At 53.8% G+C, this 24,101-nt stretch overlaps 5 protein-coding genes across 5 annotated transcripts; 3 read left to right on the top strand and 2 right to left on the bottom strand.

Moving 5' to 3' along the window:
- Positions 1 to 66: 66 nt before the first annotated feature.
- On the bottom strand, positions 67 to 1,372 carry QC762_209490 (uncharacterized protein). Its single transcript, XM_062887854.1, has 2 exons — positions 911 to 1,372; positions 67 to 857 (listed from the first exon to the last, which is right to left on the bottom strand). Exons 1-2 carry the CDS (start codon positions 962 to 964, stop codon positions 78 to 80), a joined length of 834 nt encoding a protein of 277 aa, XP_062746027.1. The 5' UTR covers positions 965 to 1,372; the 3' UTR covers positions 67 to 77.
- A 452-nt stretch (positions 1,373 to 1,824) lies between these two features.
- Positions 1,825 to 4,110, top strand: QC762_209480 (uncharacterized protein; the record flags this gene model as incomplete). The annotated part of the gene is made up of 1 exon (XM_062887853.1): positions 1,825 to 4,110. The coding sequence occupies one exon, from the start codon at positions 1,825 to 1,827 to the stop codon at positions 4,108 to 4,110; it is 2,286 nt and encodes a 761-aa protein (XP_062746026.1).
- A 9,714-nt stretch (positions 4,111 to 13,824) lies between these two features.
- VIB1 (heterokaryon incompatibility protein) lies at positions 13,825 to 20,330 on the top strand. Its single transcript, XM_062887852.1, has 3 exons — positions 13,825 to 17,847; positions 17,910 to 18,287; positions 18,350 to 20,330. Exons 1-3 carry the CDS (start codon positions 16,985 to 16,987, stop codon positions 19,176 to 19,178), a joined length of 2,070 nt encoding a protein of 689 aa, XP_062746025.1. The 5' UTR covers positions 13,825 to 16,984; the 3' UTR covers positions 19,179 to 20,330.
- A 1,450-nt stretch (positions 20,331 to 21,780) lies between these two features.
- Positions 21,781 to 22,762, bottom strand: QC762_209460 (uncharacterized protein). Its single transcript, XM_062887851.1, has 2 exons — positions 22,335 to 22,762; positions 21,781 to 22,280 (listed from the first exon to the last, which is right to left on the bottom strand). The coding sequence occupies exons 1-2, from the start codon at positions 22,409 to 22,411 to the stop codon at positions 21,938 to 21,940; spliced, it is 420 nt and encodes a 139-aa protein (XP_062746024.1). The 5' UTR covers positions 22,412 to 22,762; the 3' UTR covers positions 21,781 to 21,937.
- On the top strand, positions 22,735 to 23,869 carry QC762_209450 (uncharacterized protein; the record flags this gene model as incomplete). Its single annotated transcript, XM_062887850.1, has 2 exons — positions 22,735 to 23,296; positions 23,358 to 23,869. The coding sequence occupies exons 1-2, from the start codon at positions 23,254 to 23,256 to the stop codon at positions 23,867 to 23,869; spliced, it is 555 nt and encodes a 184-aa protein (XP_062746023.1). The 5' UTR covers positions 22,735 to 23,253.
- Between the last annotated feature and the right edge of the window lie 232 nt (positions 23,870 to 24,101).

The following is a 24,101-nucleotide window of genomic DNA, read 5'->3' as shown; positions in this document are numbered from 1 at the left end:
GTTGCGTTTTCTGCAGTCACATGGTATAATAGTTTAGACCCCAAGTATTAACACCTCGCTCAAGCATGCCCGCCTTTTTACTTGTTCTTTTCCTTCAACTTACTCAGAGTCAATATCCTCCGCTCTTCCCACTTCTCCCACCCAGCCTGACACAAGTCCTCCTCCACCACCAAGTCTCGTATCCTCAGCCACCTGGCAACAGGAAACTCCAACCCCCACGCCAACAACCCCGTCTCCCTCACCATGTAAGTAACAGCAAACCAAGCCACCGCACTCACAGCCCCAGCCGCCGACCCAGCCAGCACCTGCTTAGGCGTATGATACCCAAGATAAATCCGACTCCAGGCCACCAAAACCGCCACAACCCCCGCAGCCAAGCTCACCACCGCCCTCTGCGCCCACGACCACGGCGTGTGGGAATACGCCTCCAAATGTGCGTTCACAGCCCGCAACCCACCCTCCTTGTACCGTCTCGGCACGTCAACCAGCGCCGGCCCTTCTTGTTCCCCTTCTGCCTTTTCCTTCTGCATCTGCCCCTTTTTGATGTGGGACCTTGGCGGCCTGTGCCTGACCATGAGAAATAACCCCAGTGCTACCGCCCAAAAGACGGCGAATTGCGCGTGTGATGATGGCATGCCGTACCCCTTTCCACCGGTGCTGATGACGTGTTTTGGGCGTTCTTCTTTGATGAGGCGTTTGAGGACGAAGTTGATGAGTTCGCAGGTTAGTTGGCCGAGGAACATCAGGAGGACTTCGGCTTCGCGGGTGGACCAGAGGAGGGTGGCGTAGACGACGCAGAGGGCTTGGGGGACGAGGGCGAGGAAGGCGCAGAGGTGGGAGAGGGGGTCGTTGGGGTTCTGGTTTGTGTTAGTACTTGAGTGGTAAGGATGAAGAGTGGGAGATCACTGACGTAGTACACGTGGGTGAGGGATAGAGATGCGAGGGGGGTGATGTTGTCGGACATTTTGGCGGTTTGGTTGGTTCCCTTGGGAGACGAAGGAAAATATGTAGAGATGGGGTCCTATGGCCGCATTATTCAATTATTAAAAAGCTATCAAGGGCCGGCGTCCCGTGAATGGCACCTAGTTTGAATATAGCTATCCCCGAGAGAGACCTCGTTGAAGGCAGGTTTGATGCTGTGCAAGTTCCAGAAGCTCTCGAACAAGTAACGAGCAGGTAACGTCAGCGTGTCTGTTTCAGGCTGGCTGGCCAATCGGCTCAGCCCGCTCGAGCAAGGGGGACCCTTTCTTCAGTGGGTGGGCTTGGGGAAAAGGCGGGGTGCCACAGCGCTGGGATGCCGGATTGGCAACTGTGCAACGTCCAAGTCACCGAACGAGTCATCATCCATCTGCCGCGTCGTCCTCAACTTTCCACCCAACTACCTGTCGAAGAAAAAATAAAACAAGTATTTTGCCTCCCGGTTGATCTTTCGAGTCCCCGTCTTTTGGTCCTTCTGGAACATGCGTCGTTTACCTCTGCTCGACCACTGGACTGCCATTCCGATGCCGTGCTGAGCCCACCACCCATCTGCAAACTTCAAGCCATTAATAATCTAAATCTACAAGACGAAGCGGGTCCTATTTATCTTGCGAAATATTTCCAAACGAAAGCCATACTTTTTCAGGCGCCGAGATTAATTGCTTGTCCGGAACCCCTCTTCTGTCACCTTTTAATCCACGACCAACCGCGATCATCACGGGCCTATTTTTAGCAAGCCGGACAGTTGCACAACAGCACGGAGAATAACTCACTTGGACAAGGGGACAAAGACGGGTGGGTTGGCGGAAGGGATAGTTTTCCGAATACATCAAGAGCTCGGTACCCATGGCAGAAACCGAGCGAGACACCGAGCTCCAGTCTTTAGAGGCCATATTTCCAGAGATACAAACGCCCAACAAGGACGACCCTTATACCATCGCCCTCGAACTTCCCGTCACCCCCTCGAAGCCTGTCATTGTCTACTTTCCCACCGCTTCCAACGATGGTCCACCTCCAGATCCCACCGTTGGACGAGCCCCAAATGGCGTCAACCCCCATGCCGGCCCCGCCATAGCTGGTGGCGGCCAACAGGGCGAACCGCAAGTTGACTCCCATGAACTAGCCCACCTCCCATCGATACGGCTCGAACTTTCTTTCGGCCCCCGATACCCCCAGGAAGAACCTCCCAAGGTTAGCATTTCTACAAATCCGCCATGGCTTCCATCCGAAACGATCAAGAAGCTCCAGGATGACGGTCCGAGGCTATGGGAGGATATGGGGCGTGATATGGTCGGCTTCAGCTACATCGACCACATACAACAGGCGGCCGAGGAGATATTTGGACTGGTTGGTGACGGAGATGCGTTGGAGGTTGACCCGAGCCACAGGATTGCCATTCTCGACTACGACATCAGAGCCAGGAGAGCTGCTTTTGAGAAGGAGACCTTTGAGTGTGGTGTATGTCTGGATCCCAAAAAGGGCGCCTTTTGCCACAAAATGATGGACTGTGGGCACGTCTTTTGCGTCGAATGTCTCCAAGACTTTTACAACAGCGCCATCAAAGAGGGGAACTTGGCGGCAGTCAAATGTCCAGCACCCAACTGCGCCAAAGAACGTGAAAAGTCACGGTCTCCCTCGGGTCGAAAGCGGAAAAAGCCAAAGGTCTTCATCAGCCCTAGCGAACTGCTCCAGATCCCCATCGACGAGGACACCGTCAGACGCTACGTGACGCTCAAATACAAGACCGAGCTCGAGTCGGACAAGAACACGATCTACTGTCCCCGTCAATGGTGCAACGGTGCCGCCAGGTCGAAGAGGCATAAACGACCTACCGGCCTCGAACTCGCCGACGCATCAGAAGACGACGAAAGCTTGACCTCTGAAGACGATGACGACGACGACGACAACGAAGAGACGCCCGAAGGTGAAGTCGGAAAGTCGAAACCGTACAATAAGACGGAGGACCTGCTGTCGATATGCGACACGTGCAGCTTTGCCTTTTGCAGCAGGTGCATGCAGTCGTGGCACGGGGAGTTTGTCGGCTGCCGGAGGCCAAAGGAGGAGCTGACGGCGGAGGAGCTGGCGACGATTGAGTACATGAAGGCGCACACCACCCCTTGCCCTACGTGTGCTGCCCCTGCGCAGAAGACGCACGGGTGCAACCACATGATTTGCTATCGGTGCCAGACGCACTTTTGCTACTTGTGCTCTGCGTGGTTGGATCCGGGGAATCCGTACCAGCATTTCAACACGGCGCCTGACGGGAGGGTGACGAGCTGTTTTATGAGGTTGTGGGAGCTGGAGTTGGGGGATGGGGCGGATGTGGGTTATGGGTTTGCAGGCGGGGGGGCGGGGAGGCCGGCGCCGGCGGTGGTGTTTGATGAGAGGGTTGAGCAGTTTATTCCTGAGATTGAGGAGGCTACGGATGGGGAGGAGGAGGAGGGGCAGGAGGGGGCGGGGGAGGATCAGGGGGTTAGGGGGAGGCCGGCGGTCGCAGCACCGGTTCAACAGCCTCCTCTTCGGCCACCGGCGCCACAGCAACCGGCTGGTGGTCCGGCGCAAGAGGTTGGGATTGCGAGGGAGGGGCCGCTGGTGTTGAGGATTGCTGCTAATAACCCGGCGCCTGCTGCTCCTGCTCCGGTGCCAGCGCAGGGAGGGGGGAATAATGCTGGGGTAGCAGCAGCCCGCGGAGGTCCGCGTGGGAGACAGGGAGCTGGTGGTGCGTTGGCTGCTCGAGGTGGGAGAGGAGGTGTACATCGAGGGGGACATCAACAGAGAGGTGGAGGTGGTGGTCGGGGAGGTCGGGGAGGAGGACACGCCGGCTTCGGACCCGGCGGACAAGGAGGCCATAACAGGGGAGGTGGCCGAGGGGGTGGTGGTGGTGGCCACCGGCAAAATGTTAATAATCAGGCACAACAGGGGCAGCGTCGTAATAACAACCAGAACAACCAGAACCAAGCAGGAGTTGGGGGAGGGGAGCATAACATGGTGGAGATGATGGAGATGCTGGATGGGAACGGGGAGCTGGACCCGAGACAGGAGGAGTGGGTGAGGCGGTTTGTGAGGTTGGCGTTGAACGATGAGGAGGATGATTTTAATGAGGATGATTTTGATTTTGTGGTGCCGAGGTGAGGGTTTGGGAATGGGGGGTTTAGCATAGCTTTTGGGTTTGGGTTTGTGGGGGGGAGGGGGGGGTATTATTCAGGTACTGGAGGTTTTGCATTGGTGTTGGTGGTGAATATAGCTAGATGGAAAGAGATTTACAATGGCATTGTGTTGGGCTTAGTGTGTATGTAGAGTCGAATGGGAAAGTCCACAAATGATGATGATACCCGTACCCATTACATCTTCCAGCCAACAAGCGGGCAACACTTGAAGAGTGCGTGTGATGCATTCCTTTGGATTTTCTTTGGGGATGTCTAGAAAGAATGGCGGCATGGCATACGCTAAGTTGCCAATGAGATTCTGATGCATCCAAGTGCGTAATCTGAGCATGTCATGTGGCATAGGTAGTTAGATCGATGAATGGAACTGTGTTCCTGACAGCATCAGCTACGGGCTGTGACTCTTACGTTTCTTGAGGGAGGGGACAAAAACGTGGAGAAATGGTACGATATGATGGAGGGGACGGGGAAGTGCTACTGTTGCTACGGTGGCTTTTTCCCCCTTGGGGGCAAGCGAGCTGTGGTAGAAGGAGAGGTATGAGTGGGAATGAGGAGTAGGAGTGGGAAGGGAGAGCTAGGTCGGACACGGGTATGCTACGGTGGCTTTCTTGGGGGTTTTCGCGTGAGGTGAGGTTACGAGATAGTGATGTATACCTCACTATCAAGCTTTGTTGGCCGTTGATGTATCGTAGAAGACTGAAAAGAGAGCAACTTGAGACGGGTCGGTAAGTACGTAGGTAGGTAGCTGGATCGCTGAGTAGGTAGGTAGATAAGGTATCTCAGCAGAACACAGTTCCCAGCCCCCCCCCCACCCCCCCGAAAGCCAACTGTACATAAGGAGGACGAAAACAGCAACCTGTTCGCTACCAGCTCTTGTCCCCTTTCCCTCTCTGCTCCCGTTCGTTCTAAGATACGTAACCGCAGCGGATAAATGTGAATTATTCTACTAGGTACTATCCAGTCCGTCCGTCGGACAATCCGAGATTCTATTCTTATACTTTTTTTACCTACACTATCACTTTGCATAAGTAGATGTTGTACTCGTCTCCGGAAAACCTCCGTCGTCATCAGCCTTACCTTTCACGTATGTTCTCTGGGTCCGGGTATACAACTTTAACGTAGGTAGTCTTTTCCGTCCCATAACAGCCGAGGAAAAGGGGGGGCTGATTGGTAAGTAGGTAGGTATGTAGGTAGTTAGCTCCCCATGATCCGGCACCGAAGAGTAGGGAGTAAGGGTAAACAGCGGCAGGTTCTGAGATGCGGTACCTTGGTCATGGCAAACATTGGCATCCAGCCGTTCCTTGTCAACAAAAAGAAGCATGAAAAGGTCCGGTGACTGACGCCTCAAGTCTGTCTGTCTGTCTGGTAGTTACCCCTAATGCTAAAAGTCTCGTCCCGGCCGCCCTGATGATACTCTACCTACCTTTCCTACTTCAGAACCCTTTTGTGGCCGAATAAAATCTCTTCTTGACATCTCCGGTAGAAAAAAAAGGGATCAATCAGACTACTGCACGCTATGATGTCCCTTCTTCCCTTCCCTTTAAACCCCCAACCAACAACCCACAATTGTAAAAAAAAACAATCTCTCCGCAGTTGTAGATAATAATCACCTACTCTTACCCACAAGTGTGACACTACAACACAACAATAACCACCAAAAAATGCATCTCTCCCACATGGCATCCCCCGCCCCAACCCGCAGTTTGTGGCTTGCGTTAGTTTATTTTTTTCCCTCTCTGTCCTGAATGTGTGATTGTGTTTCTCTTTTCGGTCTTCAAATACTACCCTAACGTCGTGACAAAAAGAAGCAAGGTACCTACCACCACCAAAAGAAAAAAAAAGTACAAAAAACACACCATGATCATCATCTTCAATTTTTTGTACCGGTATTTTCCGTGCGTTCGTTCTAGAGTCTTTCCAATGTCAAAAATGCATGATGCAGAATAACAACAACAACAACAAAGACCATTCCAGGCTTTCCCCCTTTCCATGCTTCTTCTGGTTCTCGGTTCTCGTATCAAACAAGGAAAGCCGAAACGGACGGACATCTTTTTGTGGTTCGGGAGGGAGGGAAAGGAGAATATCCACTTCTTTTTCTTACTCTATCACTGAAATATGTCATTGTGGTGTGAGCCTACCTGTACCTCTGTGTGTGTGTGTGTGTGACTGTACCTAGACGGCCATTTTACTGGTTCTGTTGTCAAATAAATGCCCGTAGCGGATGGATGGAAGGGGGGAGGGGAGGGAAAAAAGGGATTGGCCGCACGCACACACTGGCCAACAACACCACCTCGATTCGGTGGTTGATGGATGGCTGGGTTGCGATGGCCGGGTGACATTCTTCTCCACGCCCATCATCATCATCATCATGCTGCTGCTCATCATCATCCTTCCCTTTCCCCCCTCCATCCCTCCATCGCCCCCCTCCCACCTACCCATTCCTCTCCTCTTCACACACACTCCCTCCTTTTTCTTTACCACGCCCCCCCAGTGGTGGTCGTACCGATCTGGGCGGGCCTAATAGTAGCACACTAGCTACAAGCCAGACCAGACTGCTACGACGACGGCGGCGGCGGGTAGGTCAGTCATTCAGGGTCGGCTACCACTTTCTTCGCCCTTTTGTTACGTGGGAGAAATACATATTGCTACCATGATACCTTCGCGGTGGGAAAAGAACCGCACCGTGATCACTATCTGCATCGTGGACAAGGACTAGCCACCCCCCGAGTTTAGTTATAGTAGTAGTTAATTATTCCGAGTTGCAGCGAGAGTTCGTGTCATAAACTTTCTTGTCCGGAGTACTAGTGGTAGTCGTGTTTGCCGGTATCAAGGTAGGTAGGTAGGTAGCCCCCTTGCTGCCGTCGCCGCCCCCTACACGCTCGGAGGACCCTTTGCCATATGGAGAGCGTCGGTTCCGGTCTGTTAAACATGCAAGCTTTGCAGGAAGTGTCGAGACGGGAAGGGAAGGCATGGGAAACCAAAAAAAAGGAGGGGGTCCAGCTAGTCGCATACGCTGTCGGTTTGCTGTTTGTCTCTCAACTGTACTCTGTTTCTGTTGAGTCAGTCCGTCACACAGCTACAAGAATAAGTGATAGCTGTTCTGCTTGCCTGCCAGAGACGAGAGTGGAGGATGGTGAGTGGCCAGAAAGGCATCGATACAGAAAGAGCATCGCCTATGTAGGTAGGCACCCCAAGTCCCTTTGTCAACGCACTTCTTCTGCTGGTCAAGCATTCCCATCACCTCTTCCCACCCGCCCCCCCCTCCCCCCTCCTATCCGAGTGCGGAGCAGGTTCGGTGTCTTGTTCGACCGATGATGCCTTGTAGGCGGATCGGTTCCAAACATTTCATACTGCCCCCTTTTCGGGTCCCTGTACTGACTAGAAAAGGAATTTCCACAACTCATCTGGGGAAACATGACAACGGGTCGTCTCTCGCCGCTTTCCTTCGAGGTAGCAGTTTTAATCTGTATACATACCGAACTTTGCATGTGTTTTCCCTTCGTCGTCGCCGTCAACCATGTAAGGAAGTCGAGCATATGTCGGTCACTGGCATGTAAATATCCATGCCGAAAACCCGACCGACCAAGATGTCAGATGCATCTCGCTCGCGTGTTCCCTCTCGTGCTTGGTTGCCCCCTTCCACACCTCCGAACACACTGTCCCTGGCTCTCGGAAGAATAGAAGGGGTCATAATCAGGACAAGCAGGCGGATGATACCACAACCATGTCGGTTCCGTGCAAGTTACGTTGCTTGCTGCTCTCCACAGCCGAATAGATTAGCTGTACAGCTGCACGACGCACAGCAGACGCATGTGTTCTCCCCTTCTCTAATCTTGCTGATGTTTGTGGGCCAGAACTTACAGCCTGCCGGCCCGAACAGGATGATGGGTCTCTTCCAGGATGGAGTCGAGACGCCTCTGGGACAGTCTGGGACGAGATCGGGGGGCCCAATGTCCCCATGTGCCCATCTGTTTCGTTTTCGTGTTTCTCGACATCCTGGCCTGTACATAACCAAGTTTGGCCGTGTGATTTCACGCCTCTTTCCTTTTGCTGGTGTGCTTAAGCTGTTCCTGGCAGGTCTGGCTTGATGATGCTTCCAAATGTGGCCATCAACGCAACTCAACCAAAAGCGCAGGGGATGCTGTTGTCTTTTCGGTACTTGATTCCGCAAGCGTGTCCAGGGGGCCTTGTTCTGCTCCAGGGGATGGCTTGCTGGCTCGAGCGGGGGAGGGTGTGCCACACACCCAAGCTGTTTCCTGTTTTTCCTTGGACGTTTCCCCTTCGCTTTGCTGTTTTGGACCATAGCGGTAGCACGCCGGCAACAAGGAGATGATGACGATGAGGCTATCGACACTTGTCACGGAGATTAACACACGTGCATTGATAGGGTCTCATTGCCCAATATGCCTTCCAGGTCTCGTCGCTGTCGATACCAGGCCTTCCTGGACATCAGGACGCAGTGCGAGTGGAGCGCGCCTTGACGGTTTTGGCCCATCGCTTGCGCTGCAACGTCGCCCAGCGCAGGGGAACAAAAGCCATCTCCTCTTGGCGTGGGTTTATTGCCCACCAACTCTCCACAAAGGGGAAAGGACGTCCAGGGCCGGAGGGGCACCGTTGGGCTCAATTCCGGAAGCAAGCGGGCGAACGGGGGCCTTCCCACATTCCACCGCCAGAGGGTAGCGCTGAGAACCGTTGTTTTCACCGTCTCCGCGAACGTTTCAAGTGTTTCAACACCTCCCAGCCTCCAGACGTTGGGCGTAAACACTGGCACGATCGAGCGCATTGAAACATATGGAGCACATCTGCTGGGGCTTGTTTCCCATGGGTGCGTCGCAAGATCTCATCAGCCAGATGACCGTCTGAGCATCCCCTGTGATGGCAGTATTCCAGCGTTCCGACGGCGGGAGGATCGCAAGACCAGCGTTTGGGTTCATCTCAACTTCATCGTGCCATGACGATGGTCAACCAGGGGTGGTTTGTGGTGATGTCGAGGCCAGATGCTAAATGTTGACCTTCCCAAGCCCGCTGATTTGTCGAGCGGTAAGAATATGGGTGTCAAGAGTCAACTTTGAGATGAAGACTTTGTGGAACGCGAATAAGCGTTTGCTAAGCGGTTGGCCGGCTTCTCCATGCGTATTTTCTTTTCTCCAACCCTTTTCTGGCATAGCACGAGGTGGCTTGCTTGCACCCTGTCAGTCACATTGAGATTTGACAGCTCTCAAAGACCCCGTCGCATAATCATCTTTTGATGAACATATTCGTGTGCCAATGCAGCGCCGGTCGTGACAAGAGCGAGCACTCATAAGTCCAGTCTGCAGTAGGCAGGTCGGCGCTTTAGTTTTCGGTGGCTCTCTTTTGCTCCTTCCCCTGGCTGCATGTCATCCATCTCCACTGCCATCGAGAGCTCCAGAATGTTCACCTGGGGTCCCTAGGCTCGCCGGTGGCAGCTCCCCAAAGAGGACTGGACTGCCGGCACCAGGTCAGGCAACCCAGAAAGTGCCAACAGGGGTCCCCGCGGAGGTTTTTGCGTTGGCTTTCGGGATCACGGCAGACCAAGGCCTGACGAGCTTGACAAGCTGTCACAAGCTGCTGGATAGCGCAGATAGTGGGCTGGGGAGAAGCTCAGCAGCACCCGCTCTGGCCCACAAGCGAGAGCGAAGGACGAGGCTCGGGGGGTAGGCCAGATGACGCCAAAGAATAACGTTAAACGGCCAAAGGTCTCAGACGACTGGTTCCTGGTCTGGAGGCGTCAGGAATCAGGAAGGCGAAGCCAATCAGGCGAGCTGCGAGCTGCTGCGTGCTGCGTGGCGCAACACATTGCGGGCGATAGCCATGAGCGTCTTGACTGGTGCCTGCTGCGTGCTGCTTCGTGCTGGTTGGTGGTAGCAGTTGGGTTGGCGGATCAGAGGAATGTGGGAGGAGACATGTCATCGAGCAGTGCGCCACGATCAACGCAGCCGCACCTTGTTTTCCTAGCTGGTGAATTGGTAGACGCCATTGGCTGGGAAATTAGCAGCGCCGCCGAATCGGCCCTTCCAGGCTAAAATCACCAGCTTTGCCATAACGGTGCCCCTCTTAGTGTATACGGCCTGCCGCCCCCCCCCCTCCCCCCCGGATTCGATTGGCAGGGTATCATCCCGTACGTGACTTTTGCATGGTGCTGAGATGGATGGACGTGAGTTCCATCTCAGCTCCCCAAAAGGAACAGCACGCACATTTCTGTATCGCCGAACTTCGCAGAGTCTGGATTGTGGGAAGGTCTTGATCCGATATGCGTGTGCCATCGTCGTTGTCTTTGTCGTCCTCTGGCCAGCGGTCTTGGCAATGAGGTTGAAAGCAGAGAACACATGTCTCACTCGCCGTCTTGTTGCGTTATGCAGACAGAGGGGCGCCCGAGCTTACTGCGGGGTACAGACGCATATCACGTTGGGTCCGTGGTCGAGGGTTCCTTGATGTGCTCGAGCCCGGCAACGGTGTGCTGTCTGTTTTGTTTTAATATCGACGAGATGGCAGGAAGCCAACTCTGTGTTTCTAGAATGCTTCTGTTGTTCCTCTGCGACGATCGAGAAACCGATTGATCCAAGATCGATAGCATGAAGATGTAGCATGTAGATTGAAACCGCCTACGACGACTTAACCCCAAGGTTTCCCAAGCTATCCAACTGAACGTTGGGTGCTGTGGATAGGGCTGCAGAGCCCTCAGCGATACGGCAGCCAGAAAGAAGCGTGACGCGGGCCACTATCGAGTGTTTCTTTACTTAGAAAACCGCAGGACATCCTCGCCGAGCGGTCTGTGAGGGAACCATCTTTGGTGATCCAGGTCGAGAAGCGACCCAGGAATATGGGGTGGCCCGGCTTAACTCTACACCCCTTGTGAGGGGCGGTCTTATCCGCACACACACTGCTGAACGTAGACGCCATGTGGTCGACCGCCTTTAGAACCGAGTTATTTTTTTTGTAGTCTCCTGCCTTCTCGGTCGTTGAAGAGTGGTCGAAGTTTGGAGCGGCCCTGATTCCGGCGGCACATGCGAACAAAAGAGAGACCCATACCGTGAGCTTGGAGGATGTACTATTCGTGCGTGTATGCACCATCTGCGTCGCTTGCAAGCAGCGTCGAAGGAATAGGAAATACATCCGGGTACTTGGTGCGAACAATGACAGACGAACAGTTTCGCGCGGATAGGCTAGAGATTTCAGCGATACGCGATCATAAAAGATATCCAGGGTTGGACAAGGCTGGGCGGCACACACAGCTATCTTGCCCGCCCAATGATAACCTGCTCTAAGCTGCCGGGATATTGGCAGAAATGCATCCAGGCGAGTTTGCCTTGGACTGATTGGGAGACCGACAGAACTTTTCGTTTCTCGTCTGGAGCATCAGCGAACCCAAGTGTTGCCCATCAGGCCGGAATATATCTGCTGCTGAAGAGATAGGTAGCAAGTACTGTAGTATGGCATGTAATGGCATATGCTCGTGCATCTTGCTGTGGCTCCGGGGCGCTGCCTACTGCTGCCCCACGACGGGTACTGCGTAGTAGTCCAACATTTTGGACCACACAGCGTCGGCTGCGGCGTTTTCAAGCTCTGCGGCAGATGAGAACAACTCCTTGCCGTGTGATTATCGTACTGCAGGATGATTCAGCGATGACAACCGGGCCAGGCCGCAAGACAGGCGTTGCTCCCCCTCCGCGGCGGCGCAGAAACGGGAATTGGCCGCAGAAGTGGTTCCTCGATTGAGAAATGGTATACAAGTGGAGTCCAGGATCTTCGTGCAATGGAGGTGTTTCCGGTCGGAGCGGGCTGCTGAATACGGCCTAGGGTCCTGCACCACGAACTTTGGCTGCTTGTCGAGGGACCTTTGCCAGTCGCTCACATTCCTGAGCACCAACTGCTTAGTGCCTGCCTGGAGCATGACAAACCACCCCTCTTTTCACCCTGGGCTTGTCTCCATTCCCGGAAGCAGTGTTCGACTCCCGGCGTGCTTGTCATCATCTCCGTTGCCGGCCGCTGGCGGGATGGTGATGGATGATGCGCAGCACTCAGAGTCAAACTTGGGCGGTTCGGTAATGGGCGGGACCGATATTTGCTGAGCAAGACCAAGCACAATAGATAAAACATACACCAAAGTTCCCGACAAACGGCCTACCTATCGTGGATATCTTGAAATCTTGCTTGTTCACCAGAACCCGCTCGGCATGCTCACCATTGGTTGAGGGGCTGGTCGATCTTGTTGCAACTCGAGGTCGGTGGTGTATGGTGTGTGTGCACACGCGGGGTGGCTGCCACTGGCAGGCCGAGAGATGACATCGGGCCATGGTTGCAGGGCAGTGCCGACCCCAGGTGTCATTGCTTGCCCAAGTCCCGAGTGCTGGACATTGACATGATGGTTTCGTGGTTGCACCACCTCGATATCCGCCTGGGGCTGCGCCGTGTTCAGACACCGGTCCTGCCAAAATGCCCCAAAGCAGCCATCACAAGGGTGATAATGGGCGTACAACCGTGACAACCTCGCGTACTTGCATAGATATTGTCTGTGTGATGTACGTCCACGGAGAAATAAGAGCGCTGGATTTTTGTGTTTCTTGCTGGGCGACAGCGGGCTCGTACCAAGTTGAACAGGGATTTTTGGTGTGGTTGACAAGCCCTATATTAGCCAGCACATATAGGCTTAAACCGACCGTGTAAGATGGAGACTGTAGGGGTCAATCTCGGTCAGTGTGCAGTACGAAAGCTATTATTGACACGCATACCAGACCAGAGCAGCCAGCTTTCGGGGGCGTCGAAGTCCCGAGCAGCATGTGCAACCGAGGGTTGACAGGACTTATCTGGTAGCTTGTAAGAACTTTGGAGACGGCAGCCTCGAATCTTCCGTGGTTGCGGGCCGAGAACTTTTGAAGATCGGGATATTACCGTGGTTTCTGGGGATTGTATCCGTAGTTGTTGTTGGTTGTACGCCGATGTCAACATGTAAGCGGCTGTTGGTGCGTGAAACAATAGAAAACGCCCCTCGCACTCGCCAAATGCACGACTCCAAACTCAGCCTAGCCTTTGAGGAAAACAAGCCAAGTTTTGCTGTTTCTTGTTGTCAAGGACCAGGGGCCTCGTCATCGAGAATCGTGACATTTCCAACGGTTCCTAGCTCAGTATCAGCACAGCTGCTAGACAGCCGACAAAGACCAAGCGAGCCGTTTTAGCCCGTGGAGCGGTCAGAATGTGATCAGAGTGGCATTGCCCCTGCAGCACGCGCGAAGAGCCCTTGTTGATGAGCCATGCGAATGAGATGAAAGCTGAAGCCGAAGCCGAAGCTGAAGCTCAAGCAAGGCAACTGATAGATATCTGTATCGCAACAGTGAAAAAGACTGTCGCACTTGATAGCTCGGCAGGTCAGATCGTGTTCAGAAAATGGCCGCTGGTTCCTGGCTTACCCCGATGCAATCGTGATTGTAACGTTCGCCAATGCATGGAGTCGACGACAGTGTTGCAACCGACAGCCACCGCCACGGCAATGACCGGGTGCGCTCGGTGCACTCTGCGACCTTTTGGCGTCCCTCTGCCCCTCAGGGTGCTTCCGCTTCCGCTCGACCAAGAGGAGAAAAGAGAGAAAAAAGTTAAAATCCTGATGGACAAGCCAGCGCCGTCCAACAGCAACTCCAACCCCCCCACCTTGCCTCTAGCGTTGGACCGAAGACCGTTGACAAGACTTTTGATTGATCGGGATCGGGGTTGTTTGTTGTTTGTGAGCGAGTGACATGTCAAAAAGGTGAGAAGCAGCTACGCGTCGATACCTACATAGTAGACATACTCACCGGTGACAGGAGAGGAAACTGAGAAGCTGTAGTAAAGGTAGGTAGGTATAATTATGACACTGTCTGAATACAGATTGTTCTGCGTGAGACAACATTGTAGCGAGGAAGGCGCACCCGTTCAACCACCGACTCAACCATTGGAAGGCATCAACCACACACCCACACCTTTTTGACCTGTCACCCCTCCACTATTTCTTTTTTAGAAACACCACTGCAGTGGCTTCTCACTCACTTTCAACATCCTATTCCCCAGCCTGCGTGCGATGCAATTTAAAATACATTAAATACCACACCTGGGAGATGCACATGTGGCTTCGGGATACCAGCTTACGACCTCCTTACCACGACCTCCATCAAGATCAGATTCTGCTGCTGCCTCTCTGCCAGCTCGAGGACAGCAGGTGGCTTGGAAGCAGTGACTCTCCCCCATTCGACCATCTGGCTGGATATTGCAGCAGTAGGTGGTGGTCGAGTTCCACCGCACGGAGATCGAGATAGCGCGGACGAGCTCGTCTGCCGCCCTCCCTGTCACGACACATATGCACGATACAGCAAGGACTAAGGAGCTGGCCTCTGAGCATCACTGAGAGGTTGCTGAGCTGTTGCCAATCCCGCCCACCTGCTCCAATCACAGCCAGCCTCCTGTCGGCCCTGCGGTTCTAGCCACGGCTCGCATTTGAAATGGCATGACCGCTCCTCTCCATAACTTATCGCCGTGGCCTTTGCGCCCAAGCCGGGCGCCAGGCACCAAGTTCCCTTTTGGGAATGTCGTCAAGCGGCGCCGTTTTCCCACCTCCGCATTTTGCTGCTACTGCTATGGCGGCTTTCCGGATGGTCCCTGTGCTGCACTACAACCAGATCGGGCCATGCGGCATGGCCGGGGTTACCCAGTCGTCTGCTCCTAAACTCGAGTGCACCTCCTGACAAGAAGAGAGAGGCCATCACGAAGAAATTATATCACTGATCATGGTCACCGAACCACCTACCGGATGGTGGACGAGAAGATACCCAAGACCCGTAACCTGCATCTCGCCGCCACACACAAGTCCCCGAAGTGACACCTCCTTTCTGATATACCATCTTGTTGTCGAGTCCTTCGCCGACTACATGCCTCGTCCGCTGATCACCTCTTGTGCGTCCTTCCTGCCTGAGCAGCAGCAGCCAGCCAGAGACACTGCAATGCAGGCGGTTGCAAAAGATTCGACGTGCCTCGGTCCACTGCGGGCCCAGGCACTTTGCTCTCCCGCTGCCCATTGTTGCCCATCACCCATCGTCTGCTCAGGACCTCGCGGCCGTCGCGGTCGTGATCAAATGACAAAGCGATGCGATATCCACAGCAAGCGTCCGAGGCGGTTTCTTTATGTTGCTGCTGATTTCGTTTAAAATCCTCTGCCAATTGTGAGGTGTCAAAGGGCGTCCACAACGGTGGCCAAGAAGTATAAAAGGCCTGATATTGCATCTGTCGTCCCTCTTTTCGGCGGACGGGCAGCGCGCGAGAATGCAAGCAAGGAGCAGCAACACCCAGCACTGGAGGGGAACTGGGGAGGAGGGGATGGAGGAGGGGGTGGGCAGGACAGGGCAGGGGTGTGTAATTGTGTTTTCCATCTCGAGCCGAGCTGACTGGGGTCCACCGGGGGGCGCTCTGGTTCGCCCTCTCCACCCCGGTCGAGAGCAATCTCGTGAACCGATTTTTTTACCCCCCCCTCCTCGACAAGAGACCATTCCCTTCTGAAAAAGCAGCAGCAGAAAGGCCCTTCGCCGGCGCGTTTATTACCCAACGGTCTTCTAGAAAATTGCGGGTCGCTAGTCCTCGGAGGATTCCTGGCCTAATCAGATGCCCCTGTTCGCTCGGCCGACAAGGTCGACAACCGGGGGCCCTCTCCTACCCTGGCCTTGGATTGGACGGAGGAGGGGCCGAGGGGGTGCTTGCCGTCTTGTCCGCTCCTCCATCCCCTCTGATCGTTTGGCTTGGCCAGATGTGCCCCCCCGTGTATCCATTCAGACCCCATGCGCCGTCCGTCCAAACACCCACCCACAAGTTCTGTGCCCGCGGGTCATCCCCCGAAAGAGATAGCCCACAGTTATTCCGAGAAAAACGTTGTGCGTCAATGGGTGGTAGGGGGCTGTTGATATGTGTATTTCTCTTCCCGCTCGGCAGACAGGTGGTGCAGGACAGGGGGGGGGGCATATCAAGTAAGTACCTAAGCAGAATGATGCACCTCAAGGTCCTCATACCTCTCTGATCACTCACTTGCCCTCCTCCTCCTACCGGCCCCGTACCTCCACCCCTCCTTCAAACCCAAGTGGGGACCGCTGGTGGACACAGCAAAGAAGTTGCTTGTGCGGACCTGTTAACGGCCCCCTGTTTGGGCAGGTGGGCAAGATTAAGGGAATCGGATGTATGCTCTGTTTTCTCTGCTATTCCATTGCATGTATAGCAAGCTACACCTCAAGCAGCTAGAAGGCATATCAGAGGCTTCAAGGAGGGCGTGGTAAAATAGCAGAGCCTGTCCTTGAGCTTCTGGGACGGTATCTTGCCCCATCTCGACTAGCAGGGGAATTCGGGCTTGCCTGCCAGATCGCCCCGTTCCTCACCCTCCTTCCCTGTATGGTTGGAGCACCTTTTCGCGCGACGGGCCCTGCAAGCGTTGTTAAACAGTTCTCCCTACCATCCCATCCTTGAAGGCGCCAGGGTATGCTTGGCCTCGCCTCTGTCCCTTGTCGCCCCCGGGGCATTGCCGAAGCCTCTTGTTCTCATAAAACGGTTCCCCTCCACCTCCTGGCCGTATTGGCTCATACATACATATACATACACGCTGCCCTGCAACCTTGCTGTGGGCTGTCATCCCATCCTTTACCACCACTTTGTTGTTGATCATCCACCGACATCCCCATCGGCATCATTGCAAGAACGACCTGTGAAGCGGGACTTGACTCTACGAGGCAGGTGTTGTTCTTCTCTTTGTCTGTTTGGTAATCTGGGTGGGAGCTGCTGCGGAGAACTCTGGGCTGCTCTAGGGGAACAGGCAGGTTCCCATGTCAGCCACAGCGACATACACGATGGCAGAGCTGAGGGCTGAGACTCAACACGGTAGCCTCTGGTCCAACTATGGAAATCCCGTTCAGATGACGGGCAGATTCAATCCTCAAGATCCATCCGTACCGCCACCAGCACCATCGCATCTCGTGCGTCCTAGAAGTCGCCAGCACACCATGGACTACCCGCAATATCACCACCCCCGGCCCGGCCAGGAAGAGGGCGACGGATACGACCGGTACCCGCACCCATCTCTGATGAACATCCCCAGCATCAACAGCCTCAAAAGGCCATACTCCCAGGTTGACCAGGCGCCCTATACCGAGATGGTCCAGGACCTGCGGGAGGACTACAAGCCCTCCAACCACGACCAGAAACTTTTGTCGTTCAAGAAAGTGGGGGACAAGCACACCATCGTCGACGCGAAGGGACGGATGCACGAAATGGAGATTGACGCCCAGCTCCACGGCATGTTCTTCCTGTCCGAGTTTCCCTCGGCTGCGGGTGACGGCAACGTGTTGAACGCCGAGTTGACGTGCTATCGGCGCAACTTGTTCCAGATCAGCGGCAGCCTTTGCTTCCCACAGGTCCCATTGTCGGTGCTTTTGGAGTCTGGCGAGACCAGCCAGATCAAGAATATGGAAGTCAGCATTTCCGCCATCGAGTCTGTCGATGGACACCCAGTCCGGTTGATCGTGATCCCATGGAAGACACCGCCACCAAACTCGCCTGAGGTAAACCAGGCCCCAGACCAGGAGCCGCCCAATCTTCCCTTGATTCCATGGGCGGAGGACGAGGATGACACAAGTGGCGAACACTACGCTATCTACCCGATCGGATGGCGCCGTCTCCAGTTCAGAATGTGAGTTGGGGAGCAGCAACACTGTTGTAAACATGGGAATGAGTCACTAACCAGGTTGCCAGAGCCACGGCGAACAACGGCCGACGGAAGGAGCTGCAACAGCACTTCGTGTTGCACCTCAAGCTTCACGGAACTTTGGCAAACGGGCAAAAGCTCGTCCTCTCGGAGCTGACAACGGCACCCATTGTGGTGAGAGGCAGAAGTCCGCGCAACTTCCAGGCCAGAAAGGAGATTCCTTTGTTGGGATCTAGTGCCGGCTCGCGGGGCCAGACTCTTGTTGAGACTGGCCAGGGAATCGTCGCCCAGGCGGTTGTTCTCAACAAGCCGCCACACGATGCCAGACCTCGCATCTCGAGCTTGGACGGACACGTTCCCAGGGGAGCCTTTACCTTCACTGCTCCGAAGCAAATGCCGCAGAGCCCGATGCAGATGCGGTCAAAGTACGTCCCGGCCACTTCTCCATATCTGTTTACAAATGAAACTTGCTGACAAGTCAAACTAGCTCTTATCCCACCACATGGAATCCTTCGAGCCAGGTGTCGATGCCACACAACCCAGGTTCAGCGACATACCCTACCGCGACAATGCCATCCGAGCCCTACCCGAAGCTGCCGCTTTCTGGCGCGCCTAGCTACACAGCTGAGCCTCAGGAGATACCCATCCAGCAGACATCGATGCCATCCGTTCAGCTCTCCCTTGTCTCGCAAGATCAACAGCCACCACCGATCCGAACTCAGTTCGCTACCTACGTGCAAGCAACCTCCGCGCCACCACACTTGTCCCTGTCGACGACCGCCGATAACTCGCTCAACGTGCCCCGATATGTCGACAGCAACCCCCGGCCATCAAAGTCGCCGCGTCATGCGAGCCACCAGTCGGTTACCTCTTCCATTTCAAACGACACAGCCCCAGGAGAGTACCGTTACGGCCCCCCTCAATCAGCCTACGCGGCGAACGACATGAGCCCACAGTCACAGCACCCATCAAGTGCTCAGGGTGGACCTTCTCAATACGGAGCGCCATCGCAAGAGAACAACACTTCAGCGCCTTCGTCGGCCACAGCTCCCAACGCACCGCCGCCCAGAGACTATTTCCCCTCTTCGCAGAGCTGGACCACCACGGCGGGCGAACCTTCAGCATCAAGCGTCTCATACAACAATGGTAGTTCCGACAGGCCTTACGCGTTTCCGAGCGTGAAGCCCGAGTCGCATCAGCACGGCCACCAGCAACAGCAACACCCTCACCCCCCTCCACCCCCAGGCTCTCATTCTTCCGGGGCTCCCGGAGGCGTTTACGGCGGGGTTGGGCATTATGCCTGGAATGCCACTTGAAGATAACTACGGTTCAAGGAACCATAATTAACTATCGACGGGGCTCGAGGCGCTAGACATGTACATTAGACGCCACACCACACATACGCTCCTTTCACCACCCACTTCGAGTTACTCAGGACGTATCCTATCACCATTTCAGGAAAATCTCTTGATTGAGGAGGACAGAGCACATGGGAACAACAGCGTCCGCGAGAAATGAGATCTCAACAACTCACCCGGACTGGATCGTGATACCTTTGCAATTATTCACGCATAATGCTGTCCGGCTCATCAAAAAGGGGAAGGGGGGAGCATTTCGTATTTTTGGCAATGGTTTGGGGTTCTGGTTTGGCAAAATTTGGTTCGCATTTCACAAAGAACACCGGCCTTTGGTGGGTGGGGGGTGTATTGTTATTTATTTTGCTGTTTTCTTTCTGGATTTTCTTTGCCCTTTTCTTGACCGGATATCCCCTCTGTTGTTCTTGTTTTGTTTTGGACTTGGTTTGCAATCGCACACACATCATTTTTTTGGACCGCATTTTACCCTCTCATATATTTTTGTCATTGTGTTTTTTTTATGTTAGGATCGATACCACACCCCCTTTTTTTTTTAACTTCTATCATCATTTTGCTATATTATCTATCTTTTACTACACAACCCCTCTATTTCGTTCGTTGCGAAGGCGGATGTTTTGAACGAGGACAAATCACCACTACATATCAGACGCACAAATGTCTATCTCGTTATTCTGGTCCGCTGTTCTGTCCGCCCTCCTCACGGTTTATTATCTTATACGCTTCCCAAAAGAAGGGCGATGACAGTTGGGAGGTGGAAGGGGAGAAGGCACTCTCAGCTTCCGAGGAAGCTGTCGGGCTTGCTCCAAACTCACTTGTACATAAACATATATATATGGATCAGGCAAGTCCGAGAAGAAAACATGTACTACTCGAGGACGACAATAACAAGCCGGCCGCCACGTGCGCGAATTCGCAGAGAAATATATTACCAAAATTTTGGATCAATTGTTTTGTTTATTATGGGGAGGTGCTTGATGTTGTTGCATGAATGAGCGACTTTGAAACAGGAAATACTCCGTACTAGAGCCGCATAGTTGCTCAATTAAGACCAAACATTGGGAAACATGGGGAGACGAAAAATAGCAACACGGCATAATTCCGAGGAAACAAAAAGATTTACGGTAGTTGGGCAGTGACGGACGAGATGACTGAAAGAAGATGGGTTTTCCGTTTGAGATTTGTTGACTCCCAAATGCACGGCGTTTCCAGGTTGGTCAGGTAAGGTATACCCCTATCCCGTGTGCGGATTTCGGACTGCGGTCCTCCGAACATGGATGTCAGTCAGGCATCGAGCATGGTCCGTTTTCTTCGGCCGGGGGGCTTGGTACGGTAGGGGGAAAAAAGAGGCCGCAGCTTGGGGTTGGGTTGGGAAGGCATGTTAGGTAGGTATGTTTCGATAGTCATGTCCGATCTCGGGCTATGCTTTTTGTTTTTCTTCACATCACCTGCTCAAAAACAGATCGATCAATTCGTGCAGAGACAGAAACAAAGACAAAAAAGTTCGGATGAACGGCTTTGCTTGCTTGCTTGCTTGCTTGGGCATTGACCTCCCGCCCGTCTTAGTTACACGCCCCCTATGCACATTATCTGCAGGAAAAGAGAAACATTGTTTACACACAGACCTTCTCTTTTTGTGTTTCCTTGTCAAATTTCACGGGGAGTTGAGTCAAACTTGTCAATGGAGAGACAGGGAAAAAAAGCCGTTTTGATGCAACGTTGTGGGGGATTGGCCGCTGACATAAACCGTTGAGTTGAAAGTTGGTTGGTTAAGTTATGGCACGGGCTTAATGGATCGGAGTTAAGATCTAGGGTGGGTAGGAGAGAGGTACGAGGGAACGGGAGCTTGGGCCATATCATGGATGGTTGTGTCGTGATGGTGCTAACGACGGACCTGACCTGACCTGACGGGATTTTGTCGGTGATGGTTTGGGTAAGTGGGGATTGGTAGTGGAAGGGGAGGTTGATAAGGGAGGTTTGATGAGGCATGTGACTGTGTGGAAGAGAAGTTGCTGGAGATGGATGGTGTTAAAAAGGTAGGGAACCCTAACCCAGGTGTGAGACATGCTGTTCTGTTGGTTGATCGCAAGGCAGCTGAAGGTCATTGGACGAAGCAATCGAATTGAATGGAGATATGCTAGACCTCCTGATGGGTGAGTATGGAAAGGGTCTGGCTCCATGAGCAAGCTTGCTCATCATCAAGCCCTGAGTAAACTAGATGGCGATGCAAGTTTAGACGTAACAGGGCGTCTTCATTATTGACGTGTCACACTCGGAGCGCATGTAGAGTGCCTGACTTTGAAGTTTTTTGATGGTCGGGATGCCAAAGCGTCGATGTTACGAAGCGAGGGGTAGCCGGTGATCTGTGAGGCTCTGGACAGTCTTTTCCACAAGAATCGGGCGGGCAGCTTTTATTCCTGACTTTCCATCGCTGGCAGGAACCAGTTTCCTCCGCTTCCTCGATGACTTGCTCGTGAGACCCTGCAAAATAAGCAAGCCACGAAAGCATATCACTACACCAGACACAGCGGCATCTTCATAGAGATTCCTTTTATTTATCTCTTCCATTGCCTCATATGATACAATCCTCCCCGCTCTTCACTTTCCATGCCGTACTCATACACATCTCTCGTGTGCCCTCCATGTGGGTATCTTCCCCTTTTGCCATGCCTCCTTCTCCCCCATTCTGCCGACACCCCAGCTTAAGCACTCAACCTCCTTCTGCCTGCTGCCCTTCTCCTCGCAATTGTCTTCCTCCCGTTCTTGGTCTTGATCCTGCTCAAGAACCCGTGTCTCCTTTTCTGTATCAGGCGACTGGCGTTGGCCATTGTTGGGCGGGGTCCGCAACGGACTTGCATCGACTGCATCGCCGGGTTGGAGGAGATGGAGGTGGAAGAGATCAAATCGAGGACTCCTTCGGCCCCACTGCTAGGTGATTGTTGCTGGAGGATAGGTCCCCGGGACAGAAGGGTCTGAGATGGGGCGCGAAAAGCGGAGGGGGTGGGTGCAAGGGTTGGGCGGAGGGTTGGGAGGGAGGAGAAGGATCTAAGAGAGGGTTAGTATTTGGTGGGGGAGTTATAAAGGGGGAGGAGGATATACCTGGCGGTGCACCTAGGAACAGAGGCGGTTGGCCGGAGCGCCGTCCTGAGGAGGGATGATACGGTTATTCTGACCATTTTGGCGGTTACAGAGGGGCTGAGAAATGGGGTTGGAGGCTGGGGCAGCCGAATTGACCGAACTCAATCGTTGCCGCCGTCGTCGGGGTGTCGCGCGTGGTGATGACCTGCCGGGATATGTCCGGCCGAAAGTTTTGGGAGGTTCGGCAAGCAAGCTTGGCTTCAGACCGTCTGGCAGATGGTGAACGGCTGTGGCAGCTGGTGCGTGAAGCTTTGCGGCTCAGAAGCTGGAGTGGGGCTGTGGGACAGCTGACGTTGGAACAAGGCTGCCGTCGCCAAGAAGATTTACACTTTACACCTGGAGCACCACAGCCTCGCTCACGATTGTTTTGCTCTACCTTGATATTCTTCCACCGGAGCAAAACCAGGCAGAAAACTTCAACCTTCACCTGATTCACGAAGTCACAAGGCCAAGTACGGCTTGATTAGAACCTACTTTTTGAGGCGCAACTCTGCCAGTTTCACTCGCTTGCCCTTTTGTCCCCCTCCATCACTTCTCCATCAACTGTCTGCCCACTTTCGCGACCTTCATCCCCAACATCAACCGTTCGCTTGGCGACCAAAGCGACCACTTTTCGCAACCTCCTCGTTAGCAAAGCTATTTCTGAACAGCGCATCACGACAGTCCAATACTTCTTGTCTCTGTCTTGCAGCCTCTTCGCGCGACAATCCGTCTCAAGCAACTTGAACCATCTTATCTAGCGCGCAAACCTCATCGAGAACCTCGCCAGCACAAGTCGCAACTCGCAACTCGCAACGGTCAAGCACGCATCTGCGGTTCACCTTTCAAGGATCATTCAAGAATCGCTCAAACTACCTCCCCCATCAATCAAGCACGCACAATGACTTACGTCGACGATACCAACACTCGGCAAGCCGCTGATGGTCCGTGACTAATCCCCGTCAAACCTAAGGGCCGAACCACCTTTCTAACATGATTTTTCAGCTGCTTCAAAGTTCGTCAACTGGTACTACAGCCAAATCAATGAGGGAAAGGGCGTCAGCCAGTCCTACGTGACCAACAATGACACCTACAAGAACGCCGGCCACCCCCCTGCCGACATCTGTGTCAACGGCCTAGTCTGCCCCACCCCAGAAGACTGGGAGAAGATTCTTGCCCAGCAGCGCGAAGCCCCCAAAGCCACCAACGACAAGAAACACGTCAGCTACGTCGTCGACACCTTTGATGCGCACGTCATCAACGCCGATTACCGCTTTGGCGCCACTCAGAACCTGATCGATATTCACGGGCCTAACGACGGCGTGAGGATGATGATCATGGTCAATGTCTCTGGTACGGTCTACTTCGGAGTCAGCAAGAGGAGCAACGAGGAGTACTCGGTCAAGCAGCATTTCAACGATGTGTTTATTCTGGTGCCGAACTGGGATTCGCTGGCCAAGCAGTCGAAGTATGGGAAGAGGTTTCTGATTGCTAGCCAGACGTACAGGGCTTACTAGAATTGAGTTCTGGGCGCGAGGTGAAGCAAGGGCAAGATTTCCGTTTCAGGATTGGGGTTGGGAGTGCTTTTGGCAAAGGCATGAACAGCTGATGATGAAGGATACAGACAATAAAGAGCTGTAAGTGGGGGGTCTGGGAAGCGAGAGCGGAGGAAGTAAAGCGTGGAGGATCAAACATGGATGGAACGGTAGAAGGGAGATAATCAGATTCTAGGGATACTTGGGAAGGGAG

The sequence above is a fragment of the Podospora pseudocomata genome, assembly GCF_035222375.1.
Source record: "Podospora pseudocomata strain CBS 415.72m chromosome 2 map unlocalized CBS415.72m_2.2, whole genome shotgun sequence".
NCBI classification, from domain to species: Eukaryota; Fungi; Ascomycota; class Sordariomycetes; order Sordariales; family Podosporaceae; genus Podospora; species Podospora pseudocomata.
Note: the sequence above shows the minus strand (reverse complement) of the source record. Positions and strands in the feature narration are given on the sequence as shown.

Coding starts and splice junctions, on each gene's coding strand:
- VIB1 (XM_062887852.1), top strand. CDS start 16,985: ATGTCAGCCACAGCGACATACACGATGGCAGAGCTGAGGGCTGAGACT. Junction 17,848..17,909: donor CGCCGTCTCCAGTTCAGAAT/GTGAGTTGGGGA, acceptor CCAGGTTGCCAG/AGCCACGGCGAACAACGGCC. Junction 18,288..18,349: donor CCGATGCAGATGCGGTCAAA/GTACGTCCCGGC, acceptor AAGTCAAACTAG/CTCTTATCCCACCACATGGA.
- QC762_209490 (XM_062887854.1), bottom strand. CDS start 964: ATGTCCGACAACATCACCCCCCTCGCATCTCTATCCCTCACCCACGTG. Junction 858..910: donor CCCTCACCCACGTGTACTAC/GTCAGTGATCTC, acceptor AACACAAACCAG/AACCCCAACGACCCCCTCTC.
- QC762_209460 (XM_062887851.1), bottom strand. CDS start 22,411: ATGGTCAGAATAACCGTATCATCCCTCCTCAGGACGGCGCTCCGGCCA. Junction 22,281..22,334: donor GTTCCTAGGTGCACCGCCAG/GTATATCCTCCT, acceptor ACCCTCTCTTAG/ATCCTTCTCCTCCCTCCCAA.